Below are 24,114 nucleotides of genomic sequence, written 5' to 3'. Positions count from 1 at the left end.
ACAAACTCATACTACAGTTTGCGGTTGTGATGGACATAAGGTCGGAACGCACCTCTTTTCAGCAACAGCTTCATAGCAAATCCTGCTTTACATTGTCCCAGGTTTTCAAAACCGTCCTTGGTGAAATGGTTCGCACAAATGTGTTGAGGGTCGAACTGCACAGGGATCTTCTACGCTACGGTATAGACAAACATCAGCCATGCCCTTCTAGTCAATGTTAGCTAGACTGTTGCTCATCTGCTTTTTATTAACGCTGATTTGCAAGGAATGCAAGAACAGCTAGGTAGCGAAAACACCTTGACTGTAGGCATGTAAACTAGTTTAGCTTGCAAACGCAAGGGCATAGGTAGAATGTGTGATGATTTAGCCTCGTTTATTGGCAATGAGGCTAACGTTGTTTCATGTTCCTGACTGTGTTTCATTCAAATAAATAACCTGTGTTATGTAAATCTATAATTCACGATGCATGTTTGTCCAGATCTTTGTCAGGTTATTTTTCAGCAAGATATCTAGAGGTAGCTAACTGAAGCTGAGTTGAATAACAATACTGTATAGTTTGGTTGCTAAGCTGTTACCCAACGTTCTACCCACCTAAGTCAATCCAGTTTGCTTTGACAACAGAAGTGGAAACAACTAATGTTATCATTTCAAATGATTTGTAGTCAATCTGTTGAAAACAGTGTTGTCTAGACACAATAGATTTATTTGCGTTTTTATTTTAAGTTTCCACCTTCGGTGTTTCAGTGATTGCTGCTGTTAGCCATGTTGCGTTTTTGCTCCCCAGCCTCACTCCCCAGCGTCACAACCAATCAGCGCGCAGCTCATCTTAATATTAATGAGCATACCATAAAAGGAGAAAAGCTAGTGTTTTTTTTCCCGGGAACATTTCAGAGGATCTATCAGGGGGCATAGAACAGCACCCGGGTCATTTTCAACCCAACCAATGTTACATACCCTATTCGGAGACCTTAAGGAACAGTGTGAAAGTGTGAAATACCCCAAAAACCCAATCAATCGCCCCTTTAAAGTCAGAGTTAAGGTTTCCTTAAAAAATAATCGGTTGCACAAAGCACCCTTAAGGGTTCTCTTTAAGGTTTCCTTTAAATGTTCCCTGAAGTATTTAAGGTTTTCTCCTTATCTTGGTCGTATACTTAGGATTCCCTTTAAGTTTGTTAAAGCGTTGCAAGAAAGACCTTAGCAAACAAAATAAGGAAGAAAACTTGAGGTGCCTCTGACGTATTCTTTACCGCAACGTGGCCGAGTTTATGGAGATAAATGAACCCATCCCACACCTACAGCACTCTGCTAGGTTACTGTGCTGCAGTCTAAACATGAAGGCTATTTATGCGTCGGCTACCGCTGTAAATAAAGAAACTAGCCTACACTCACGGCGGTAAATGCATTATAACTGTTCATCTCATTTTGATCTAGAGCTACCTAAGAAGCAGGCTAGCTCTCACTTAAAAGTTACTGTGTAGCAACAAAACCTACAAGTCAAGTTGATATCACCAGTTTTATTGTACTCTCCTGAAATTGGTTATCTCTTTTTTGGACATAAGTCAAGTTATCATATAGCTAGCTTAGCTATAATTTGTATTTCTTGAATTGACCGCTTCACCACACTTCTTGAGTTTATTTTTGATGCGATTTCATCCTACATTTGTTGTTTTTTGTTTGCAGTTATTTGTGGATCAAATTTACGTTTTAGTATGTACTTTCTTTTTTTGTATTCCTGTAGAAGCACAATATTTTCCTCCTCTGACCAATTCTTGCCTTCTTTTCATAGGTCTATAAGCTAGCTAGAGCTAACTAGCTCTAGCTACTAGTGATGCACTAGCAATAAAACTGAACAAACGTGGTCTCCGTGGAAACTGTCGAATTTTACTGCTGTGAAATCATGTTCAATGTAAAGGGCGTAGAAAATCCCTTAACGTTTCACCTTAGCTAAGGAAACCATTTAAGGGATTCTGTGCAACCCCCTTAGGTAAATCCCTTAGCTAAGGAGAAATTTATGCTTAAGTGTCATAATTAAGGAAAAAACTTAAGGTGTTTTGTGCAACCGGCCCCAAGACTTTATTAGAATAAAACCGCTCAATACAACTCTTTTTTCAAAAACATTGAAAAAAAAATCAAATTTCTTGCACTTGAATATTGTAAGCAAAAGAAATGATTTTCTAAATAATCTGGCGGACCGAATATTAAGGCCGGACAGTTTTGTCCTGCTGGCCGCCTGTGGCCGACCGCTGGCATACACAGATAAATTGTTAAGGATTTTAAGAATAAAAGGTGTAGTATAAGGTTGGTTAGGAGTTTGGGGCAAGGTCTATGGTTTAATGTTAGGGCCTCATGTGCGGTGATTGGAAAGACTGCAAGTCAGGGCAATCTGTGAAACTAGGGCTTTAGCTTGTCTTTAGTGCTAGGGTCTGGCTTCACTAGCTGTGAGGTGTTAGCTATCGGCAGTACTGTTATCACTATATGCTTAATTTAGCCTCTCACTCTGACAGTATGTCTCAACACTGGCTAATAAGGAGCTAGCTAATTAGCCCCTAAGGTGCTAGCATAAACCACATTAGCACGCTGACCCGTGCCAACCCTGCCTTGGCAGAATGCTAGTTCAAGAGGCCTTCTCTCTTTCCCTCACTCTTCTGTTCTTTTCATCCCTTCATCACTATACCCCCATGACCATTTCATTGAAATCCACAGATTTCTCTTACTCTTTGTTTTGCAAGCTGTCTCTCGTCACCTGCTTCCTGCCTTATTTCCTTGTTCACACCCCCTCTTTATATTTTCATTAATTTCCCCCCTGAACTTTATTCTCCCCCTGGCCTTCTCTACTAGGTAACCTGGACCTGACTGGCCCTAAGCAGGTGTTCAAGGCGGAGAACAATCCCTGGGTGACACCTATTGCAGATCAATTCCAGCTGGGAGTCTCACATGTTTTTGAGTATGTCCGTTCGGAGACATACAAATAGTAAGTAGATATTTCTAAGACACTCCACACAGGGCTCACAATTTACTCCCAACTTTAAAAAGTAAGGAGCACCAGCAAAGAATTTGGAGCACCCACCCAAAAATGTCACATCTTTTAAGCTCTTCAAATTCTGCATGCTAGTTTTTTTTTTTTTTTTTTATTTAACCTTTATTTACCCAGGCAAAGATCATTAAGAACAAGTTATTATTTACAGTGATGGCCTGACAAAAAGCACAAGCTTTTTGAGGGAGAGGGGAAGGGGGCTAAGGAAAAAATAATCTAATTAAAAAGCACAACGACACACAACCACAGCAATACAGTCATACAGAAAAAAGCACAAAAGCAACAACACAAAACAAGCAGGTTAAACAAAGCAGGACATTAATAACATAGGTCAGGGGGATACATTTTTTTAAAGCACACAGCAAGACAGAGATTATTTACAACAACCGCAATCAAGACATAGACTGACACTGGCTGGTATGAACAAAGTTCTCCCTGTCACATGACACAACGGAGCGCAGTGACAAGGAATGATTGACAGCTAATATTAACCAATCGGAAATCTGCAGATTCGTTTTTATTGGTAATGTAACATTGGATAGAATGGTGGACTATCAGCTCACAGCAGGCACACACTGTGCAGTAGGTTAATTAGCGAGCGTTGCACTCACACAAATGCTCCCAAATATATTTTGAGGTTGCACATATCATTTTGGGAGCATATGCAACCAAGATGTTCGCAATTTCAAGCCCTGTTCTGTAAAGCAAGTGCATCGGTGCATCAGTGCAATTAAACCCATATTCATCTAAAGCAAACTTCACCGCATCAAAGGGACGATGGACGGGGCCATGTACCGTCAAATCTTGGGTGAGAACCTCCTTCCCTCAGCCAGGGCATTGAAAATGGGTCATGGATAGGATACCAGCATGACAGTGACCCAAAACATACGGTCAGTACTCGCGGCAGCTCTTGAGACCAAGAGGAGTGCAACCCATTAATTATCTTCAAAAACAAGCAATCCTGTTAAAACAACAACATTCATCCGGGAGGGACAGAAAAGGCACAAGCATCCTCCTACGAAGCCAGAAACTGGACACCTAGCCATGGCCCGAGACTGGAAGATGCTTGTCGATATTGGCCAGCAACTCAATTTTCCACCTGAGATTACTTCTACCAACCTTAGGCCAGACATGGTACTCTGGTCCCCTTCACGAAAGGCTGTGTACATCATAGAGCTCACAGTCCCGTGGGAAAACTCTGTTGAAGAGGCCTACGAGCGTAAGAAACTGCGGTACACAGAGTTGGCAGCAGATGCAACTCAGCGTGGCTGGAATGCAAAAGTCTGGCCAGTTGAAGTGGGATGCATAGGATTCGTGGCTTCTTCCACCATCAGGTTGCTGAAAGAACTTGGAATCCATGGACAGGTTCTGCGGCAGACCGTCAGAGCAATTTCCCAAGCAGCTGAAAGATGCAGCCAGTGGATCTGGATCAAACGGAAGGACCCTTGCTGGGCTATAACTTCATGACCCCCCACCCCCACCTAAGAACCCAGGTCAGATCCCTCCAACTTGAGGAGGGCATATGAGGTATGCGGTCAGCTGTAAGGCTGGCTCAGGGAAGAGGACGCCCCTGCCTTGCATAGTCCTGTGGGAAATCTAGTCCTGTGTGTGTGATCTGGCTTGATCACACACATGACCTTTCAGGTCACCGGATTGAGGTGAGGAGAAACAACAAAGTGGATAAGAACAGGCACGTTCTATCAAAGATAATTGATTGTGTTAAATTCATTTATAAATCCTTAATTTTTTGTTTTACAGTAATAGTTGTGTTGTGTTTCCTAATAATACCAGGGAGAGTGGCTCAAGTGCCCAGATGTCCGTGGTTTTCAATAATTCTGAACTGAGTGTAATGATATTTATAATCCACAAATGTGGACATTTACCTATAACTGTGTGCATTAATTACATAATTACTATTTCACAGAGAACTCGTATCATGCAGTTTGTGTTCAATTGTATTAGGATGGTTACCGTATTGACTGAATATTTCACAGCCCCACCTAGAATAATTTTCACCAGCCGCCACTGATGAGCCCGGATCTCCTTTTTAACATCTGTGGAAGGAGCTGAAACATGCAGTCTGGAGAAGGCACCCTTCAAACAGCTGGAGACAGCTGGAGCAGTTTGCTCACGAGGACTGGGCCAAAATACCTGTCGACAAGTGCAGAAGTCTCATTAAGAGTTACAGAAATCACTTGATTGCAGTGATTGCCTCAAAAGGTTGTGACACAAATATTAAGTTATGTTGTAGAAGTAGATTCTGTTGTAGTAGTAGTAGTTTATTTGAACATGTAAAATAAAATAAAAAATATATATATATATATACAGACATGCATACATGCATGCATACATACAGACATCGAACCACACTTCAAAAGCAATGTCTGATTTTCATTTGTTAATTTTCAGTACATTTTTTTTTATTATTACTTTTGTCGGTTTCAAGTTATCTTAGTGACCATTGTGGGTTTTTCATTCTTTAAAGGTCCCATGGCATGAACATTTAACTTTATGAGGTTGTTTAACATTAATGATTTCCCCTAGCCTGCCTTTGGTCCCCCAGTGGCTAGAAATGTTGATAGGTGTAAACCAAGCCCTGGGTATTCTTCTCCGCCTTTAAGAAAATTAAAGCTCAAATGCTCCGATCTGAAAATGTTCCTCTTATGTTGTCATAAGAGGAAAGGTTACCTCCGCTTTCTCTGCTTTGCCCAAACAGAGAATTTGAGAAAATGAGCTACGACCTGGGAGCACGATATTGGTTGATCCTCGAGACTCATTGCTTGCAAACGACCAAAGCATGGTAGTTAGCCCCGCCTCTCTTGAAGACATTAGATAATACCCAATTGCTTTGAAAGTGCCAAGCTAATGAAAGGAATATTTAAGATAAGTTCAAGGCAAAATCAATGTATTTATTATTGTATTTTTAATGCGTGGTGCAGGTGTCTGTTACACTCAAGTTGAGTATCTCAGAAGACTGGACAATGAATACAGGAAATGAAGACAGTATATGATATCACAAAATGGGAGGATTCAAGGCAATTAACATAGCCTTTGCAGGCACTGAAAAAGGAAACAGAATGCCAGATAGATTTTATTTAGGTCTTCAGACAGGGCTCCTAGAAATGGCCTTGTCACTCCTTCTATTTTCCTCATTCAAAGTTGTCATGGCATTATACACTTTGGTAAAATTGTGACCTCTGATCTACCCTAGTGTCACAGGAATTTCCGAGTCGCTTCTTACAAGGACCCAACTTATGGCTATACAGGCATAACAAAACAGTATGATGAAAGTTTATCAATGATACAAGAAACATAATTAATGGATAGGCTTCTTTCTCTCCCGGACATAACCAAGGGTTATGTGCTCATGAGCTTAGGGTACAAGGTATAGATCAAACATTGTTTATTATATTCAGAACATTTCAAACAGTATGAAAGTAATAAAATAATAATTATCTTTAATTGTTGTTAACTGATCAATGATTTAAGGACAGACCTTTTCACTCTCCTCCTTATAGCATTTAAAGCTACACACACAGAAACAGCACATCCTAAGGAAAGCTCATTGTGGTACTGCTCGTAGTGGCTGTAATTCTCCACCAAGGCGGAATTTCGGGAAAGAGACTTAAGATACAGTTTTAGGGGACCACGAAGACCTATATAAAAGCATCCAAAAACAGCATACCATGGGACCTTTAACGGAAGGGTACCAACAATTTTGTTCACGTGTGTATATGGCTACTCTATACTGCTCTGGAGAAAAATTGACCACTGCACATTTTTCTTTCCTTTCCAAAAAAATAGATGAGGAAAGTTTCGAGTGACAAACGGAAGGTTTCAACTTGCAGTGGCCTCCTGAACTCTTCTCTTCCTCAAAAAAAAATCCTTTACATTGTTTGAAAGGAAATAAAAAGGTGCAGTGGTCTCTTGTTTTTTTTTCAGAGCTGTACATACGAGTATGAGAAGGCTATACGATAGACATCAATAGAATAGAATAATAGGTTCAGAGATGTTTTCCAGGCGGTTCTCCCCTAGGGAGAGTGCAGAATCCTTCTTAGAATGCTTTTTACTAGGTGTAGTCCCAAAAGACTTGACCAGACTGAAAAATAGTATGAGTGATTTCTTCCTCAGGTTTCTGTTGCAAGAGACACACCCTCTGAGTTTGACGGTCATTCGCTGGGACGGCTCCTTTTCTATTTGGCCAATGCAAGGTTTTATCACTAGTCTTTGCTAGCAATGGCGCTAATTGCATCCTGTCAATAGGAAACAACCCTGCATGATGCATTACCCTTCAGTCAAGCCAGGCCCCTGGTTCCCTCTGCTCACCCTTTCCATTCTTCTCATAAGTCATCTGCCCCTATTGATTGGTCGATTCATCAAAATCAACACACCATTGAATATTCTGTCTCAACCATTAGTATTTCGGATTGATATAAAGTAATTTTATTTTGGGATCAGAGTAGTGCAAACTGTGGTGGCAGTTTTGAGCATTGGGTCGTTTTGTAAAAGTACCACTTCATTGTCACGCAGTCAGTATTGCCTCATACAACTTTCTACTGTTCATACACTAGTGCAACATTTTCAAATGCAAGACTTGAGAGTGTGCACTGGAATTAGTTTACCCTCCAAAAAGAGCCTCAGTTGAACCTTGAATCTATTCTAGAAGTCTATAAGATGTATATTAGTAGTTTTTTCTCTCTCACCAAAGTGTTTTTGTATTATCTGACATTTGCCAGTTATTGGGACTACTTGAAATTCTTAGGAATAAAATGTGACTGTAAAGTATTTGGGTCAATGACAAATTAGGTCCTCAAAGTATTTTCTAAATGAATATTTTTACATCTGGAAAAATGTGTTTAAACAAGTCTCGTTATTTAAGTGTTTACATATAAATATATTTATATATTTTTTCACAATATTTTTTTTACTTAATTTATTTATAATAATTTGACATTGCATTTCAGTGTAGAGGTGTTTTTACCATCCGATTTAACATGTAAAGAATCATTTTACCGTTACATTCATAGCCATGGTTACATTGTTTACGTTTTGTAGCCTTGGTGATCGATCGGAGAAAATGGCTGTAGCTAATTTTGAGCGGCATTATAAAGGTGTGGATATGTTCTAACTTGCTCTGCCAATCTCTCCTTTATTCCTTCCATCTTAAACAGCTGTTGAGCGTTCACTGAAAATTCAAAACAATGCAGTCAACGACGCGTGGCCGTCTATCTTGCCAATCACACTTGCGCGACACTATGTGACGACATCAGTGCCAGTATAGATTTCTCCTGGTAGGCGACAGTTTCAAGCAACGGTTAAAAGTGTCGACCGTGACGCCATTTCTGTCGGCTACCTTTTCAAAAGTGTCTGCGACCGAAGTATAAATTGGGCTTTTGGGGTAGATTTCTCCTTAGCTAAGGGAGGCTTAGCTAAGGCTATTTACTTACGGGGTTTGCACAGAATCCCTTAAATGGTTTCCTTAGCTAAGGTGAAATGTTTAGGGATTTACTACATTGAACGTGATTACACAGCAGTAAAATTCGACTATTTCCATAGAGACCGCGTCTGTTCAGTTGTATCGCTAGTGCATCACTAATAGCTATAGCTAGTTTGCTCTAGCTAGCTTATAGACCTATGCAAACAAAGCAAGAAAACCAAATTGCTCAGAGGAGGAAAATATTGTGCTTCTACAGGAATTCCAAAAAAATAAAGCGCATACTAAAACGTACATTTGATCCACAAATAACTGCAAACAAAAAACAACAAATGTAGGACGAAATTGCATCAAAAATACACTCAAGAAGTTTGGTGACGCGGTCAATTCAAGAAATAAAAAATATAGCTAAGTTAGCTTTATGATAACTTGACTGTTATGTCCAAAAAAGAGATAACCAACGTATTCCAGGTAGCGGATTTAACAAACTCTGAGATTAACCCTGAACTCTGAGTTGAGTTACTCTAACATGGGAAACTCCGAAAATGTGGTTCCAGAAAAGCTGATATGAATTTTGTTAACTCAACTCGGAGTACGTCAACTCAGAGTTAAGCGCGGGCATGAGAACTATTAAAAGCCAACATCAATGGAACTCCGATACTAGGATCCACCATGGCACCCGGCGACAAAAAACGTTGTCCTACTCCACTAAACTTCATATACAAGTTTTATTTAGTGTTTATGGTCGAGCAAATATTCCGGGAAAAAAGCAACACGGCTGTAGCAGCGTATACAAGTGGCGTGGGAGACAATTGCTGCCGAGTCAATGCATACATTTGAAGGCAATAGCCAGTCCATATATTGAAATATTTAACCCCACTGTCTGTTAATATTACAGGAGGAAAAGTGTTCAATGTTTTATTAAATGTAAAAACATACTACGAACAGGTAACGCATATTTTGCTTAGGCTATACTCTTGTGATTGTAGCCTCGACGTCACCGACACGATACTAGGTAAATATCAATTGGTGCCTATTTCAATTTGTAGTAGCAGTTTCTCCAAACAGAATGCTTTTCATCAAAAGATGATGATGATGATTAAGATGACGAAGAGACATTGACTACTGCCGCAGAAATGGATTAAGAGAATTATGTATGGTAGCTACTTGTAGTTCTCTTCCCATTTACTTTTATTTACAGGCTTGTGCGGAATTGTCAGTTACACTGACATTGTGAGAATAATTAATATTAAAAAAACGATTTGCACATTCTGATCCTGTTGAACAAAGCATGGATGCTGTATACAGTGAGATGTTCATTTAATGGCAGGTGAATTTTGCATGTGGAACTGTAAAATGTAGCTAATGTAATCTCATGTATACCCAGTTACAAGTAGATGAGTTGTACAAATTGCACCTCATAAAGAAAGTGCCAAAAACTGACCAAGAGATGGTGTAGGCCTACTTAAGGTAGAAGAGTAAAGGTTAATCTCGAAAAAAAGATTTACCGGAACACCAGTTACGGAAGGATGCATGGTCACAGGTGATGTTAATTGTAGAAACAATAACCCACATTAATAATAATTGTTGAATTTGCTGAATTTCTATTTTGACCAAGAGTTGTTGTACTTAGGGCAGAATAATAAAGGCTGATCTTGTAAGGCTAACAACCTGCCCCCACCTCTCTTATGGTAAAATATGGAGTTTAATGGATGGAGTCTCAACTTGATGGCTCTCACATCTGTGTAAGTTACTGTAGCATTGCTAGACATGTTGATAAGTAAGGGTCAAGATTCTGGTGTGATTGTAGTTGTTCTTAGGTATAAAATGAGTTGTGAAGCATTGTTCTGTGGATTCTTGATCTCCTGAGACCTTCCCCTCAGCTCTGGCTTGTCCTACTTCTTCTTCCTCACCTCATGCTTTCTATCTCTGGTTTACAATAATCATGGTAGAGTAGGCATAAGAGTTAACTTCATTGATTGCATTCATTTGCCGTATGATAAAATGATAATATTATTTAACCTTAATTTGACCATTCTTGCTTTGATTTAACCCAATGAATTAAATAACTGTAATTGCATTGGTATTGGCATTATTTGGTTAATTTTAATACACTGTTCAGTTTCCCATCTTCCTTCAAATCGAAGGGGAATTAGTTTCGGTTGTTTGGCCAATATATTGACCCACAACAATGGGAAATAGATTTGCTGAAACAACAGTTACAGGACGGTACATCAATTGTAGGAATCGTATGAATCTTGTAAATTGTAGGAACAATAGCCGATAGAAATAGGCTACTCATTGTTAGATTTTATTTGTAGGCAATAAAGAAGACCAAATACAATTTCAATTATTTGTCTTTATTTCAGTGCCAAAAGGCATTTGGTCAAATCTGAGTGCAAGTCCACGGCTAGTAACACTAGCGATGAAGACCCAAGGGCTGAGAATGTTGCTCAAATAAATTACGGATTGTGACAGGAAACGGTAACGTTAACTTAGGTATTTATCAGGGAATTAAAGTAACGTCACTGTGGTTTTTAGCTAACATTCTGATAAAATGCCACTTCAAATATTGATAAAAATGATTGTATCACGTAGTCAGCTGATTTACTGATTTCACGTTAAGCTTTAACTTCTTACCTTTCGAGCTAAATATTGTAAAACAATTAGAGTTAGCTTATCCTTTACTAGAGCCGGTAAAAAGACGCTGGCGCCGGTAAATCAGCCGTGCGCTACCCTTGTCCAAACCCGTCCGCACTTATCCTCGTAGTAAACACTCGCCGTTGGTGTTTTTCCGGGGATATTAACTTGATCCAAGGTCACCAAACTGACCATAATGCTGTCAATATATCCAGGGACAATAAGATATCACGCTTCAACATCTCCAAACTATGCGATAAAATCTCAATTTGACTGTTTACCACCACCTGCTGGATGTTTTGTTGAACTCTTCTCATGTCAGAGTAGAGATCGTCGCCCGAGTGAAATCAGCTGAAAACGTGATACAATCATTTTTATCAATATTTGAAGTGGCATTTTATCAGAATGTTAGCTAAAAACCGGTCGGGATTGGACACAGTGACGTTAGTTTACAGCGGTCGGGATTGGACACAGTGACGCTACATCAAACCGCAGCCTAAAATCTTCTCCCGGCGTATAACTAAGCGGCTTACATTTTTTTTAGATCGCTCGGCTGAATCAGGAAATGATATGCCATGTCTGCCAACGCTATCAGGCTAAGAAAGTGGGAGGGGATCGGTAGAAACGCAGAGTTTGGCATGGAAAACCTGCTAGGTTAGTTTCACAAAAGGCCTTGGAGTAAGCCTCTTTTCAGGGTTAAACAACTCAAAGTTTTCACTAAACCCGCTACCCGGAATACCCCCTAGGAGCGTCCAATAAAACTGGTGATATCAACTTTGATTGTAGGTTTTGTTGCTACACAGTAACGTTTAAGTGAGAGCTAGCCTACTTCTTAGGTAGCTCTAGATCAAAATAAGATCAACAGTTACACTGCATTTACCGCCTTGAGTGTAGGCTAGCTACTTTATTTACAGCGGTACCCGACGCATAAATGGCCTACATGTTTAGACAGCAGCACAGTACATTTAGTCATTTTGTAGACGCTCTTATCCAGTAACCTAGCACAGTGCTATAGGTGTGGGATGGGTTCATTTATCTCCATAAACTCGGCCATGTTGCGGTAACGAATAAGTTTCCTATCAGTGACCTGGCTGTAGCCTTGCTCTATGGTTAGTTGGTTATGAATTTTGGAGTTAAAACAAACCCTGTGCTCATAGGTAATACAGTAGACATGATTTTACCTTTTGTGTTCACAACCTTAAAATGTAGCTACACAATGGAAGCACTTGCAATTCACATGGCATATAGCTGTATTAATACATTTACTTGATTGACTGATTGATGGCCTATTTTCAAATTGTCGCTTTGGAAAGAAATTACAAAAGCTGATGAAGAGGCATGTATGAAGGAAGAGCAGGTCTACTGTAATGCGCTATTCTTCCTCCAGACATGTCCTCCCAACTTCAAACTTTCATTGACTACTTTGTGGTACATTTAGCTAAATCTATGTAAATTACCCTTCGGCGCATGACTAATTTGACAACTGCAATAGATTAAAGTGGCGAAAAAAAAAAGGTTGCCCTCCGTGCTGTTTTATTAAAGGGATGTTGTACAAATTATTAAATGCAGTGGTGGCAATAATTGTGGCAAATGTGGTTTTGTAATAAAAAACATTAGTTTAACTGATTGTTTATATAGATTTTTATAGACTGACTTAAACTTACATTTTCATGTAGCAGACACTTATCCAGAGCGACTTACAGTAAGTACAGGACATTCTTGCTCAAGGACACTACGTCATTTGGCACGAACGGGAATCGAACCAACAACCTTCTGATTAAAAGCCCGACTCCCTAACTGCTCAGCCATCTGACCCTTATAGCTGAACCTTTTTTACAAATATTTACCATGAGTGCCAATTATTCCAGAGTTGACTGCACATACTTTTCAGTTAAAGGATGGTGAAGTTTTTTGACAGATTTTGTTATTTTAATTTGAAGGTGCTTGTGTGTGTGATGAGTGAGATTGGAACAGCATGAGGTTGATGTTTCGATCACACAGTGTGATCCTTTTTCTCTCCCTGTGTGAACTAGCCAGAACCGGGTGCTGCTGAACTTTCAGTTGGTCCACAACTCTTTAATTCTGTCTTTGTCTCAGTGTCATTTCCTTCCAGTGAATATGGACTATGGAATTGTCTGTGACCTTGCCAACATACAGCTCAGGAATAAAATAAGAGACTATTGCACCTTTTTCTTTCATATGAAAAGAAAAGTTGAGAAGGACAATTTTTGTGTGAGCAACAGAAGGGTAAAATGTAAGAGGCCACTGCAAATATTACCCTTCTGCTCACTCAAAATTGTTCTTCTCATCTTTTTTTCAAGGAAAGAAAAAGGTGCTGTCTTTTTTGGGGGGTTTCCAGTGCTGTATGTGTGTGCTTGTTTGTGTGTGTACTGTCGACAGTTATGTCACTAGAGACAGGTGATAACAGGCCCCAGGGATTTGCCACACAGAAGAATACCTCTAAGGCCCAACAATTTAATTCACACCTGCAGTAATGTCCTTCAGCTTCCAGAAACGAAACTCTCCATCTCTCCAAATGCCCTCTCTCTTTCCTATTCTGTCACACATTTCCGCAGACTCACACATTTTCTCTTTCCTTATCCCAATTCCTCTTTTTCCTTATACAAAGACCAACATAATGTATATTGGTAAAGTGTACTTTTATTCTGTACTCAGTATGTATCAGATCATATTAACAAGGTATACAATGCATTGGAAATACAGAACTGTGTGTAGTGTCCATATCACTTTCACAATTATTGCAATCAGCTACTGTCAGTTTATCTGACAATTGAGCAGTCTGAGGTGAACTTGATGATGGTGATATCCCTTGTTAAGTCTAGAGTATGTAACTGCATTGATAGGGCTTTCAAAACAAAGCAAGTGTACATGCACAGATAAAATGTGCAATTTTTGTGTCTTGCATCTACTTCTGCATGTACATACACACAAGTTTGGATTCTGGGGAGTATACTGTATATAACTGTCATGCATATTTCATAGGGCAGCTCGTTAACCTGACAGAGAAAATTGGCGGACTGACAGCATCGAAGAGCTCGCAACAGCGTGCTCATAGTTCATTAACATACCGTAAACTCTGTTTCTCCTCTGCCCCTCAGATCTTTTATTCATGCCTCTCTATTCCTTATTCTCTCTCTCTTTCTTTTTTATCAAATCCTGCGTTTATATTCCACCCTTTTACCCTCTCATAGACAGGCATGGAATTTATTTTCATATCCACTCTGGAGAGTAGGTGCTTAGGGGATTGTTTATGGACATGGCCTTAGATAGTGGAATAAGCTCTGAGGGATTTCCTTTTAAGTAATAGGGTATGGAGATGGTGTACATTTAGAAAGCTATTTAAGGTCCCCTTATTACTAAGAGAGCAGATGTGTCATTAGTAACCTATTAGAATCCCATTAGCGAGGCGGTGTAGCTGCTCAGCATTTTCTTAACATGCTGAGTCGTGTAGCACCACTCCTAGAGCTTACTATGATCACCTGTTGCACCTCGAGAGTGTATGCTGTTAGAACATACTGGAATGCATGGGCTCTGTAGTTTAGTCCTTTTGCCTCAATGTTTTGTTCATGTACTTGAGTGCTTATTATTGTACTGAACTCTCAGTTGACCTCTTTGTCTAGCAATATACAACTCTGATGTAATTGAGAAATGTGTTACATACATAAATTATATTATATTGGTTTGTTAACAGTGGAGGGCATGAAAGCAGTTTCCTTCATTTGAATGCGTGGTTTTGCCAAATGCAGTGTTTGTTGTTCTAACCCTAATCTTAACCCCAACCAATAGGAGTTACATGCTGCACTTCTTAAGTCAGTAACAACAGAGTCAGGTGACTGTAAGGCTGGGTGTCAACCTGCCCCCACCTCTCATATGCTAAAGTATGGAGTTCCTGGACAGTCTCAACTTGATAGCTCTCACACCCCATTCAAGATTTGGTCTGATTGGTTGGTCTTGTGTATAAAGGGAATTGTAATTCATTGTTCTGTGGATTCTTCATCTCCTGAGACCTTCTCCTCAGTTCTCCGTTGTCCTACTGTCCTACTCCTTGCTCACCTCTTGCTTTCTCTCTGATTTACAATGATCATGGTAGAGTAGGTAAGATTTAAAGCTTTTATGTTGTAACATGTTTTCCTTATAATTGATTTCATTCATTTGCAAAGTTATTAAATGCATATTTCATTTAGACTTTGAACATTCTTGCTCTGATTTAACCCGTAGAGTCAAATACCTGGAATTCTATTGGTATTGGCATTATTTGGTTCATACTAATACACTGTTCAGTTTCCCATCTTCCTTTAAACCATAGGGGAATTCGTTTTGGTTGTTTGGACAATATTTAACCCCCTACATGACCAAGTGGAGATCTTTGTGTCGGAAGCTGTCTGGTCTGCAATTCATCACCCTTAACGAACACATTTTGCTATAGCATATTTTATCAGTGTCTCTCTTTCTCTGCATTTCTGCATGGCTGGCCCTCATTCGCTAATTCTGCTGAATATGCTCCTGAGTTCTCAAGAGTTTCTGCCCTAATTATATTCATGCATTGATGCGCCCCTGAGATGACTCTATGGGGTCTCCCACTGGCAATTGGATGGGTCTGAACAGAAGGTATCTTTCTTGGGCTACTCTGTCGAGACAACTTCATGCAAACCGTGGCACATGGAGCTATAAATAGTATTTGAAATGACCCGAAGTTGCTGGGAATATGAGTGAAACATTTTAAGTCAAGTTGTTCCAACTTTATTAGTCTAAATTAGCCACCCTCTATACATTGGCAGAATAGGAATTAATCCATGAATAGGTCAGAGCTTGTTGTTGATTATCTTTTGTAATTAATATGGAAAATTAAAAATTATGGCACTGCAAAAACCATACTGTTGAAGGCCTGTAGATGATGTTAAGGTGTAGTTAAATGGGAGCCCTCGTGAATATTTTAGCACTCGGGATAGTATACATATATATGTGTGTATAGTTTGGGTGGTAAAGCAATATAGAGAAGTGTCATGGGAGGTGGTAGGGTCAGATGAGTTCCATCATTCTTCATTAGCCAAGACAAGACATCTCTTAACATTGGTCCCCAGCACAGCCAGGGGCCTCCTATTGGTTATCAGTCTGACACCTCATTAGGGACCTCCTACACATGCCAGGCCAGGACCTTCCTGTATTCACTTTAAACTTCATCAATCCTTCTCTCTCCTTTTAACATCCTCTCTTACTGCATCCCTTTTGCCCTCCTCCAACTTCATGGTCTTGTTTCTTCTGCGTCTCTCTCTCTCTTCCTCATTTACTCTGTCATCCTCTTTTCTCACTCCCCATGACTTGATTCCAACATTTGCTGAACAATACTGTGTAAACAAACGAAAAACAGCATACAACAAAAGATTTTGACTAATAGACATTTATTATATTTTTTACTTCGGCATGGCCCTTATTATGAACATATAGATCTTTATGGCATAAAAAAAATTATGTATGGACAAAACCTGATTTTAGATTGTTTCACATGACCCTCACATTTATCAAGAAAATGATGCACACACTAAACTGTAGTGCCTGTGTGTGTGTGCATGCATGACACTGTGGCTTGATTAATTAAGCCGTGTGGAATAGTAGTGTCTCACAAAGTCCATAAGACCATTTCAGGATTCAGATTCCATTACCTTGCTACCCCCCTCCCCACTCCCGTTTTAATTGGCCTTAACAGTCCACCAGGGCCTTCTTCAAGTCACCCCCACACTCAAGCATGGGAAATCTTTGTGAGGCTCCACAGATATAACTGCTGCTCCGGCAGCCTATGGACAAGAGTAATAAGCCTGGACGGTTTTCATTGATTTGTGTGTGGTATGGTTGTGTCTTTGTGTCTGTGGCTTTGAGGAAAGTGAGTGTGCATCATAGAGTGGGAGAGAATCAGAGACGGAGGCGGAATGGTCACAATCAGGGACTGGAACAAAGGAAAGACAAGACCTACTCAACATAGTCTTACTCATGAGGGGAAAAGTAGATTTTTTAAAAATTTGTTTAGCACGGAGCACAGCAGGATCAGGGATTTAAGGGATTTTTCAGAAGCTTATTAGAGCAGCTGCAATTTCTTTGATATACCATTTTTTGCATAAGATTTGTTTTGTTTTTATTAACTGGTTAATTTGTAGGGAAAGTCCATAGTCCTCTTAACATGCTTAACATGCTTTAATAAAGATAAAACATTTCTTGAAACATTTTTCTCAGCTGAAGTATTATTCAGCTAAAATCTGTGTTGATGCTGAATCCTATTCACCAATAATATTTCCCTTTTTTTATTCACCTAGGTGTTTTGTGTCTCTCTTTCTTTCTCTCTCTCACTCAGTATTCCAAACGTTTCTTTGGCATGTCAGTCCAAACAAGCTGTCAGAGAGAGGGAGGGGTTGTGAAAAGAGGAGATGGAGAATGGGAGAGGGATGTGTGGGTAGAAAAGGGGAAAGATGGAGAGACAGGGTGGGATAGTGATCCCCATCCCGCCTCATCAGATGGTTGTAAAACAAGGCCAATTTAGCCATTGACACCAGCAGGTGTCTATGTGATGCTGTGAGCCCTGATCCTTCCTGACAAGCCCTAGTCACATCAGCTTAGCCTCTCAGACTGAACCAACTTCACTATGCAAACCTGACAAATACACTCCAGTCCACTGGCTATCAGAAACACCCCCAGCCTCCCCAAGTTTATCAAATACTATGCTTTGAGGTGCTGGTGGTTAGTTTGGTTGGCACACTGACCTTTATTGCGTGGTGAACATGTTTTTTCTTTTTTATACCCACCACGCATGGACTGATGTCACCCTTGCACTTGTTTTCAACTACATGGTTGACCTTGAAATTTAATCTAATTGACTACATCCCACCTGCTACATTGTGTATAATTGTATACCTGTACCAGAATTCCCCTTGAATATGTCCTATACAAGCAATATCCTATATTCCACCATAATTAATTAGCATTATACTCCCTTGTCTGAGCATGGATTTTGTGTCACATTGGATTTGTCTTCAAACTCTCCCTCTTCCTCCTCCTCCCCCGGCCCTTTTCAGTTTTTGAGGCATCTATCAGGAAGACGAGGCAACAATGTAAACATTGCACCTTGTTATGACACCACTGAGCACACCAACTCAGCCACTTATTTACATTTAGTCATTTAGCAGATGCTCTTATCCATAGCGTAGCATCTTATCCACAGCATAACTTATTGTCTCTGAGTAATCGTGTTTCATTTTAAAGGAGATAGCGCTATCAATCACATGTCTAATCCACTTGTATTTCTCCTTTTCTTTCAGGGTATGTGTACTGATTTTTTTATATTTTAGGCTGACGTTGAACTTGCCCCTCATCAGACGCGTAATTTACAACACAAACTGACAAAACAGACAAACTTTTTATAATCTAAATAAAAACAAAGGCAAAATACCAGTCAAGCCAAATGGTCGAATCCACACAATGCAATGTGAGTTAAATAAAATTTAATGTGAGAAAATATATTTGACTGGGCTGGTCTTTCTCTTTGTTTATATTTATTATTCTTTCTTAGACATTAAAATAAGAGATGGAGAAGGGCAATGAGCAAAAGAGTAGGGATGAATGGCAAAGAGGGAGGCTATATTCTAGGGAGGCTACACGTCCATCCAGTACAAAAAATTCACTTTTCATCAAGCAGTGAAGGGTTTTAGTATCAGAGTGAGAAGACTTGGATCACATCTCTTAGGACTTCTGTTCTTCCATCTCAGACACTTAAGGTCCCGGGGGTGGGCGGGATGTTTGGAGTGCTTCCCCCCCCCCCCCCCCCACCCCCCCCCCCCCCCTCAGACAACTCTCTCCTCCTGGGATACATTGGAACGGCTGGCTAGGAATCTCTGAAGGAACCAGCGCTATGGTGGTAGTTTTGAAGGTGGGGAGAAAGGGAAGGATAGTCTCCCACCCCTCACCCTACACTTGTAGGCAGTGTTGTTCAATCCCACAGACAGACAGACCCTGGCAGGGTTCTTTCATGTTTGATTTTCACTCTAGCTGCTGTAAGGAATTAGTATGAATTCAAGAAATTACGTATCATTGTCGGGAAATGTTTGTAAGAGAATGATCAGTCTTCGTATGTCAGTTTGTCTAGGCAGGGTGTGTATTTTTCCACCATCGAGATCAGTGGCGGTTCTGGCACATTGTGCGCCCAGGGCGAGTTTAGCATTTGCATCCCCCCCCCCCCCCCGGGAGGAAGAAATCGTGTGCCGCCCCCTACCATGTCAGCCGTTACGGCCCTGACAGCGCCCCCAGAACGAGCACCGCTACTACCTGGCTGCGACAAACGAAAACGAATCTGCTGCACGGCAAGCAGGGGTGCCTGCAGCTGCCTGTAGGGGGCGCCAATATGCCAATTCCCCACACACTGAAATGATCGATAAGAGAAAACCGCGCAGAGATTTCTTTTTTATGCTCGTGCGCCCCCCACGTGACATGAAAAAAGCCCGGTCTGCCCGTGCCTAAAACCGCCCCTGATCGAGATGGCCCAGGCTTTGGCCTTCTCAGAAGGGTTGGGAGAGCTAAAGGTTATGTTGATAAAATGTAACAATATTGCTCTGTCGAATGCAATATTAGCTGACCAATAATGAAAAATACTTGATGTCACCTGTGTGTGTTCAAATAATTTACTGACTTTGCACATATGTCTCAATGGTAAATATTGGAAATTACTTATTCCCTTCAAGTCAAGCAGGCTTGTGACATTTTACTTCTGCAATTAGACCCACTTCTCAAATTGCACTCTTAAATGATCACTAGTGGCCTGGTCAGATGCTGCCACACACAACACACACATACAGAGACAAATCATTAGGCATTTTGTCAACATTCAGTCTTGCCTGCTCATTACTGTCAGTTACTACAGACCACCATGGACAGTGTGTTACTGTGTCTCTTCATCGCTGTCCTTATTTCCCTCCTTTCTCCTCTTATTCCCCCCCACCATATCTCTCTCTCTGTCACTTTGTTCGGCCCCATGGGTGGCTCTCTACCACACAGAGAGAGCTCAGTGGACTGGAAAGAACTCTTTCTCAGTCTTTGTCTCCCCTTTTCCTTGCTCTCCCTCTCTCCAAGCCAGAGAGCGGCCCTGTTCAGAGATAATTGTGTCTTTGTGTATTTCCTTTTCCTCTCCTGGATAATCCCCAGCTGCGGCTCTTTAGACCTCTGTGGAGGAGAGTGGGGAAAAAGAGGAGAGGATGTATGTGTGGTTGTGAGAGAAAGAAACTCTTGATTCCAGCCTATTTATTCCAGCCTGTTTATAGTTCTTAATCAAAAGTTGTAAATTAGGTACAGTGATGCTTACTTGCTTGAGTAACCTTGCTGATAATCAGGCCAAAGAGATTTAATGAGAGGATGCAGGAATGATACTGTTTCATAATTGACATTGGAGGACAATAGGTTGAATCATTGGAATGTCTAAGGGGATCTGGTAACAGATTTGAAGTTAATGATCGATCATTGATAGCAAACAAAACCTCCTAAACGTTTTAAGATAAAGACAATGTTCTGGACAAGTTGTTTGATCATCTGGATGATCAACGAAACATACTTAAAAATATTTTTTCTTTATTTACACTTCTCCACAGTCTCTACGGGCGCCACATGCAAGCAAATCCTGAGCCGCCAAAGAAGAGCAATGACAAAACCAAAAAGATCAGCCGCAAGCCTCTGGCTGCCAAGAACAAGTGAGGAAAAACATGTGGAAGAGAAGAGTTGACCGCTTGTCTGGCAGGCTGGACCTCACTGCATGTGCCTTCATCCCTTTTTTTTATTTTATTTTATCAACAAGGAATTATAATTTTTTATACAGCATGTATGTTTGTATGCTAACAATGTCACACATGAATCTCAACCAAGGTTGGGGTTCATTGAGTTTAAATACAGGAAGTAAGCAGGAAGTTGATCAAAATTATAATGTATTCTATTAATTCAACCAATCCTTTAATTAACTTTGGTTAACATATTTTTTTTTATATTTCTGAACTGTTGAAACTGAATCATTACTGACCCCAATCCAAGTTTGCAACTTGGGGCTAACTATGTAGCTTTATTCACCTCGAGTCTCATTTATAAAACCTGACATTACATACATTTCATACTATACAGTGGCATACGTAGTACATACATAAACTCTACAAAAAGTTGTGATTTACAAACATGACGTACATTGTTTTTATTTTTTTAAACTATGCACACGTGGACAAGATTTGTTACCGCTTTCACACTTAAAATCTACCAACAATGGATGTAATTTACACCAAAGCCACATGACTCATTTGTGAAACATAGCTGTATTCACAAGCAGAAAAAAACAATGCAATTTCACAGAATGTGAAATCAAAGTGTAAGCGGTATATTGAAGTTTATAAAAGGAAAACTGCAGTATGTTTAGAATACAAAAAAAAATAATTGCCATGTGATAATGTATGCTCAAAAGCTTGCATGGAAATGTAGAGTGTAGTCTCACGCCAAGTTCTATCTTCATAAATGCCACTGTATCCGTAAAGTTGCGTACATTTGGTCTATAAGGCCCTTTGTGCTTGTATTCTCTTCCATTAGACAAAGAATTAAAAAAATTCAATCTCTGTGGGATGTGGTCAGAAACTTTGTGTCACAAAATGAAGGTTCAGTCAACCTGTTGAATGTACCCTTCCCTCAAACATTTCAACTTAAGTCATGGTTTTAGTTAAGTTTTTTGAGAAACCGAATTCTGATTCTGATAATATCTGTTTAATATTTTACTTGACTGTGTTTGTGTCACACCTGCTATTGTGGTAATTGTACAACAGTGCCTTGTTGAGACCCCACAAGTGAGATTATATTAGCCAACCCCTATGTTAGACATGATAAGAGCACAGAAAATGGAGGAGAGAACTGTTGTATCCAACCCCCTCAAGGGTTCTGTCAGTGCCCCCTTTTGTAAGACCAGGCTGAGTAACCAGCATTTGGCCAGGATGAGTTCAGTGTGGGATTTGGGAGGGTTTAAGGGGTCTTAACTCTGGACTGAGGAATCGTGCCCTTGAGGGGAGGGTTCTAAAGTCGATGTCTGTTACCTCAACACTTGTTTGCTCTTTTTTTTTCCTTGTTTTTCAATAGAAAGGGATGAATCTGAAATGTCTCTTGTGGTCAATTGTACAGGCTACTCTGTCTCTTGGCTGCATCAAGCAGCAGTGCCCAAACCCCTGGATAAGGGCCAACATTTGATGAGGGACAACAAGTGGCCTAGAACAATAGTAGGGTCATGTTTTTAAGTAAATCTTTCACAGAGGAGACCATTTTGAGACAATGTAGCATCCTGATATGCAATCCATTGTTTGTAAGTTCTGTCCTCAACTAAATTGTGATTCGAATTTCTTTCCCTCTCTCAATGATACTGGTAAATTGGTGTGTCAGAATGATTTTTATTGTTTCAATTTTCCAGTGACTGCACTATTGCTAATATCTGAATGAACCCCAGTAAGGTACAATGGTAGCATCAATTCTTCTTGAAAGTGTTTTTTTTTTTACTTACCAAGGAAAACATTCAGCTATCATTTAAAATAAAATGTAATGTTTTTTTCTTGCTTTTTATCAATCCACATGCAACAATATCTATACTCTGTTACAATTGTTCTGCTATTGAGCTTTTTAAATAAATATATTATATTCTGTTTAAGTTTTGACGAGTTGAGACCAACACAGACTCTGCCCTGAACGGTGACACCAAACCATGCCTGAAAAGGATGAGTGCTGGACTCAGTGGCGCAGTGAAACTCCTTCACACACACACACAACATGCAACATCTAGAGTAGATTCACAAACTATCCCTCACTCTGCAAGAGTGAGAAAGAGGTGTGTGTTAGCTGCCATGGGGCTACCTGTCCTGCTCATTCACACACTACGCTCACGGGCACAGCATGTACATCTGTTTTAGAGCAGGAGCAGGTACACTCTACAGGAGGCCTGACATGTATCCAAACACACTCCACACTAACCTAATCTACGCCTCATCCTCCTATCCACCCTTTCTCAGTACTTACTTTGATCCCAACCTTTCCTAAACCCCTTATATATTCACTGTCTTCCTACATAATCCTTCTGTAAACCTCTCCCTACAGTATGTCTCACTTCTCTTCTTCCCCTCTGCCTTGTGTTCAATGTGTTCAAACTCCTTTCTCTCATTGCTCAATCAATCTCCCTCTTCCTCCACAAACCCCTACTCACCCGTGTCACCTTTTAATTAGTGTTATTCACACCATGTTACATTTACAACATATACAGAAAGCATGCCATTTTCCAAGCAAAGTCCTCCAATTTGACCTGCTGCTGTTCATCTGTAGGAGGTGTGTTATAACTCATGTGTATTAACTCATAAAACAACCAAATTAACCAAATATAAACATGTAAAGCTGCAATAGGCAATGTTATAAAATAAGAACAGTGCCCCCAATTTTTGTCTGAACTTCTACGCTTTCCTCCAGCTCCAGTTTCAATGACAGTGGTTTCACAAGGAGGAAGGGCTGCCTCGTCGATGGAGATTGGCTGGAACAGGATTTCTGGGGAGTAGAGGGCCGTTCCAAAGTTGACATTCAACCGGCACCAAGCTGTCTGTGTTGCTAACCAACTCCCTCCAAAACTTGTATATTTTTACTGAAAATGTTTTACCTATTTGTACCTTTAAGAAACGCTGCATTTCAAAACCCTAAATATTACATGTACAAGACCGCAGAACTAATTCACAACACAACTACGATAATAAATAGTACAACATAAACAAAATTTAAACAATTGCTTTTGAGAACTTAGAGATAGGTACCCCAAATGGCACATTCTCTTTGTATACAAACTATATTAGTTCATTAATTCAGTCATCATAGCCTAAAGAAAAAAAAACTTATCTGTCCTTGTAGGCCTGTAGAATAAGGACAATTTTAACTATTCTATATCTGTTCAGTTGTGTTGGATTCAGCT

General features: G+C 40.1%; 1 protein-coding gene across 2 annotated transcripts in view; it reads left to right on the top strand.

Moving 5' to 3' along the window:
- rsu1 (Ras suppressor protein 1) overlaps window positions 1–22,813 on the top strand; it is a 96,492-nt gene extending 73,679 nt beyond the window's left edge. For both annotated transcript variants that reach the window (XM_047017402.1, XM_047017400.1), the window contains exons 8-9: window positions 2,839–2,971; window positions 20,750–22,813. In XM_047017402.1, the coding sequence (XP_046873358.1) occupies window positions 2,839–2,971; window positions 20,750–20,852 (236 nt within the window). In that variant the 3' untranslated portion in view covers window positions 20,853–22,813. The remainder of the gene's footprint in view (window positions 1–2,838; window positions 2,972–20,749) is intronic.
- Window positions 22,814–24,114: the final 1,301 nt, after the last annotated feature.

The sequence above is a fragment of the Hypomesus transpacificus genome, unplaced genomic scaffold (genome assembly GCF_021917145.1).
Source record: "Hypomesus transpacificus isolate Combined female unplaced genomic scaffold, fHypTra1 scaffold_60, whole genome shotgun sequence".
In the NCBI taxonomy this organism is placed as follows: Eukaryota; Metazoa; Chordata; class Actinopteri; order Osmeriformes; family Osmeridae; genus Hypomesus; species Hypomesus transpacificus.
This window is presented reverse-complemented; position numbering and strand designations above follow the sequence as displayed.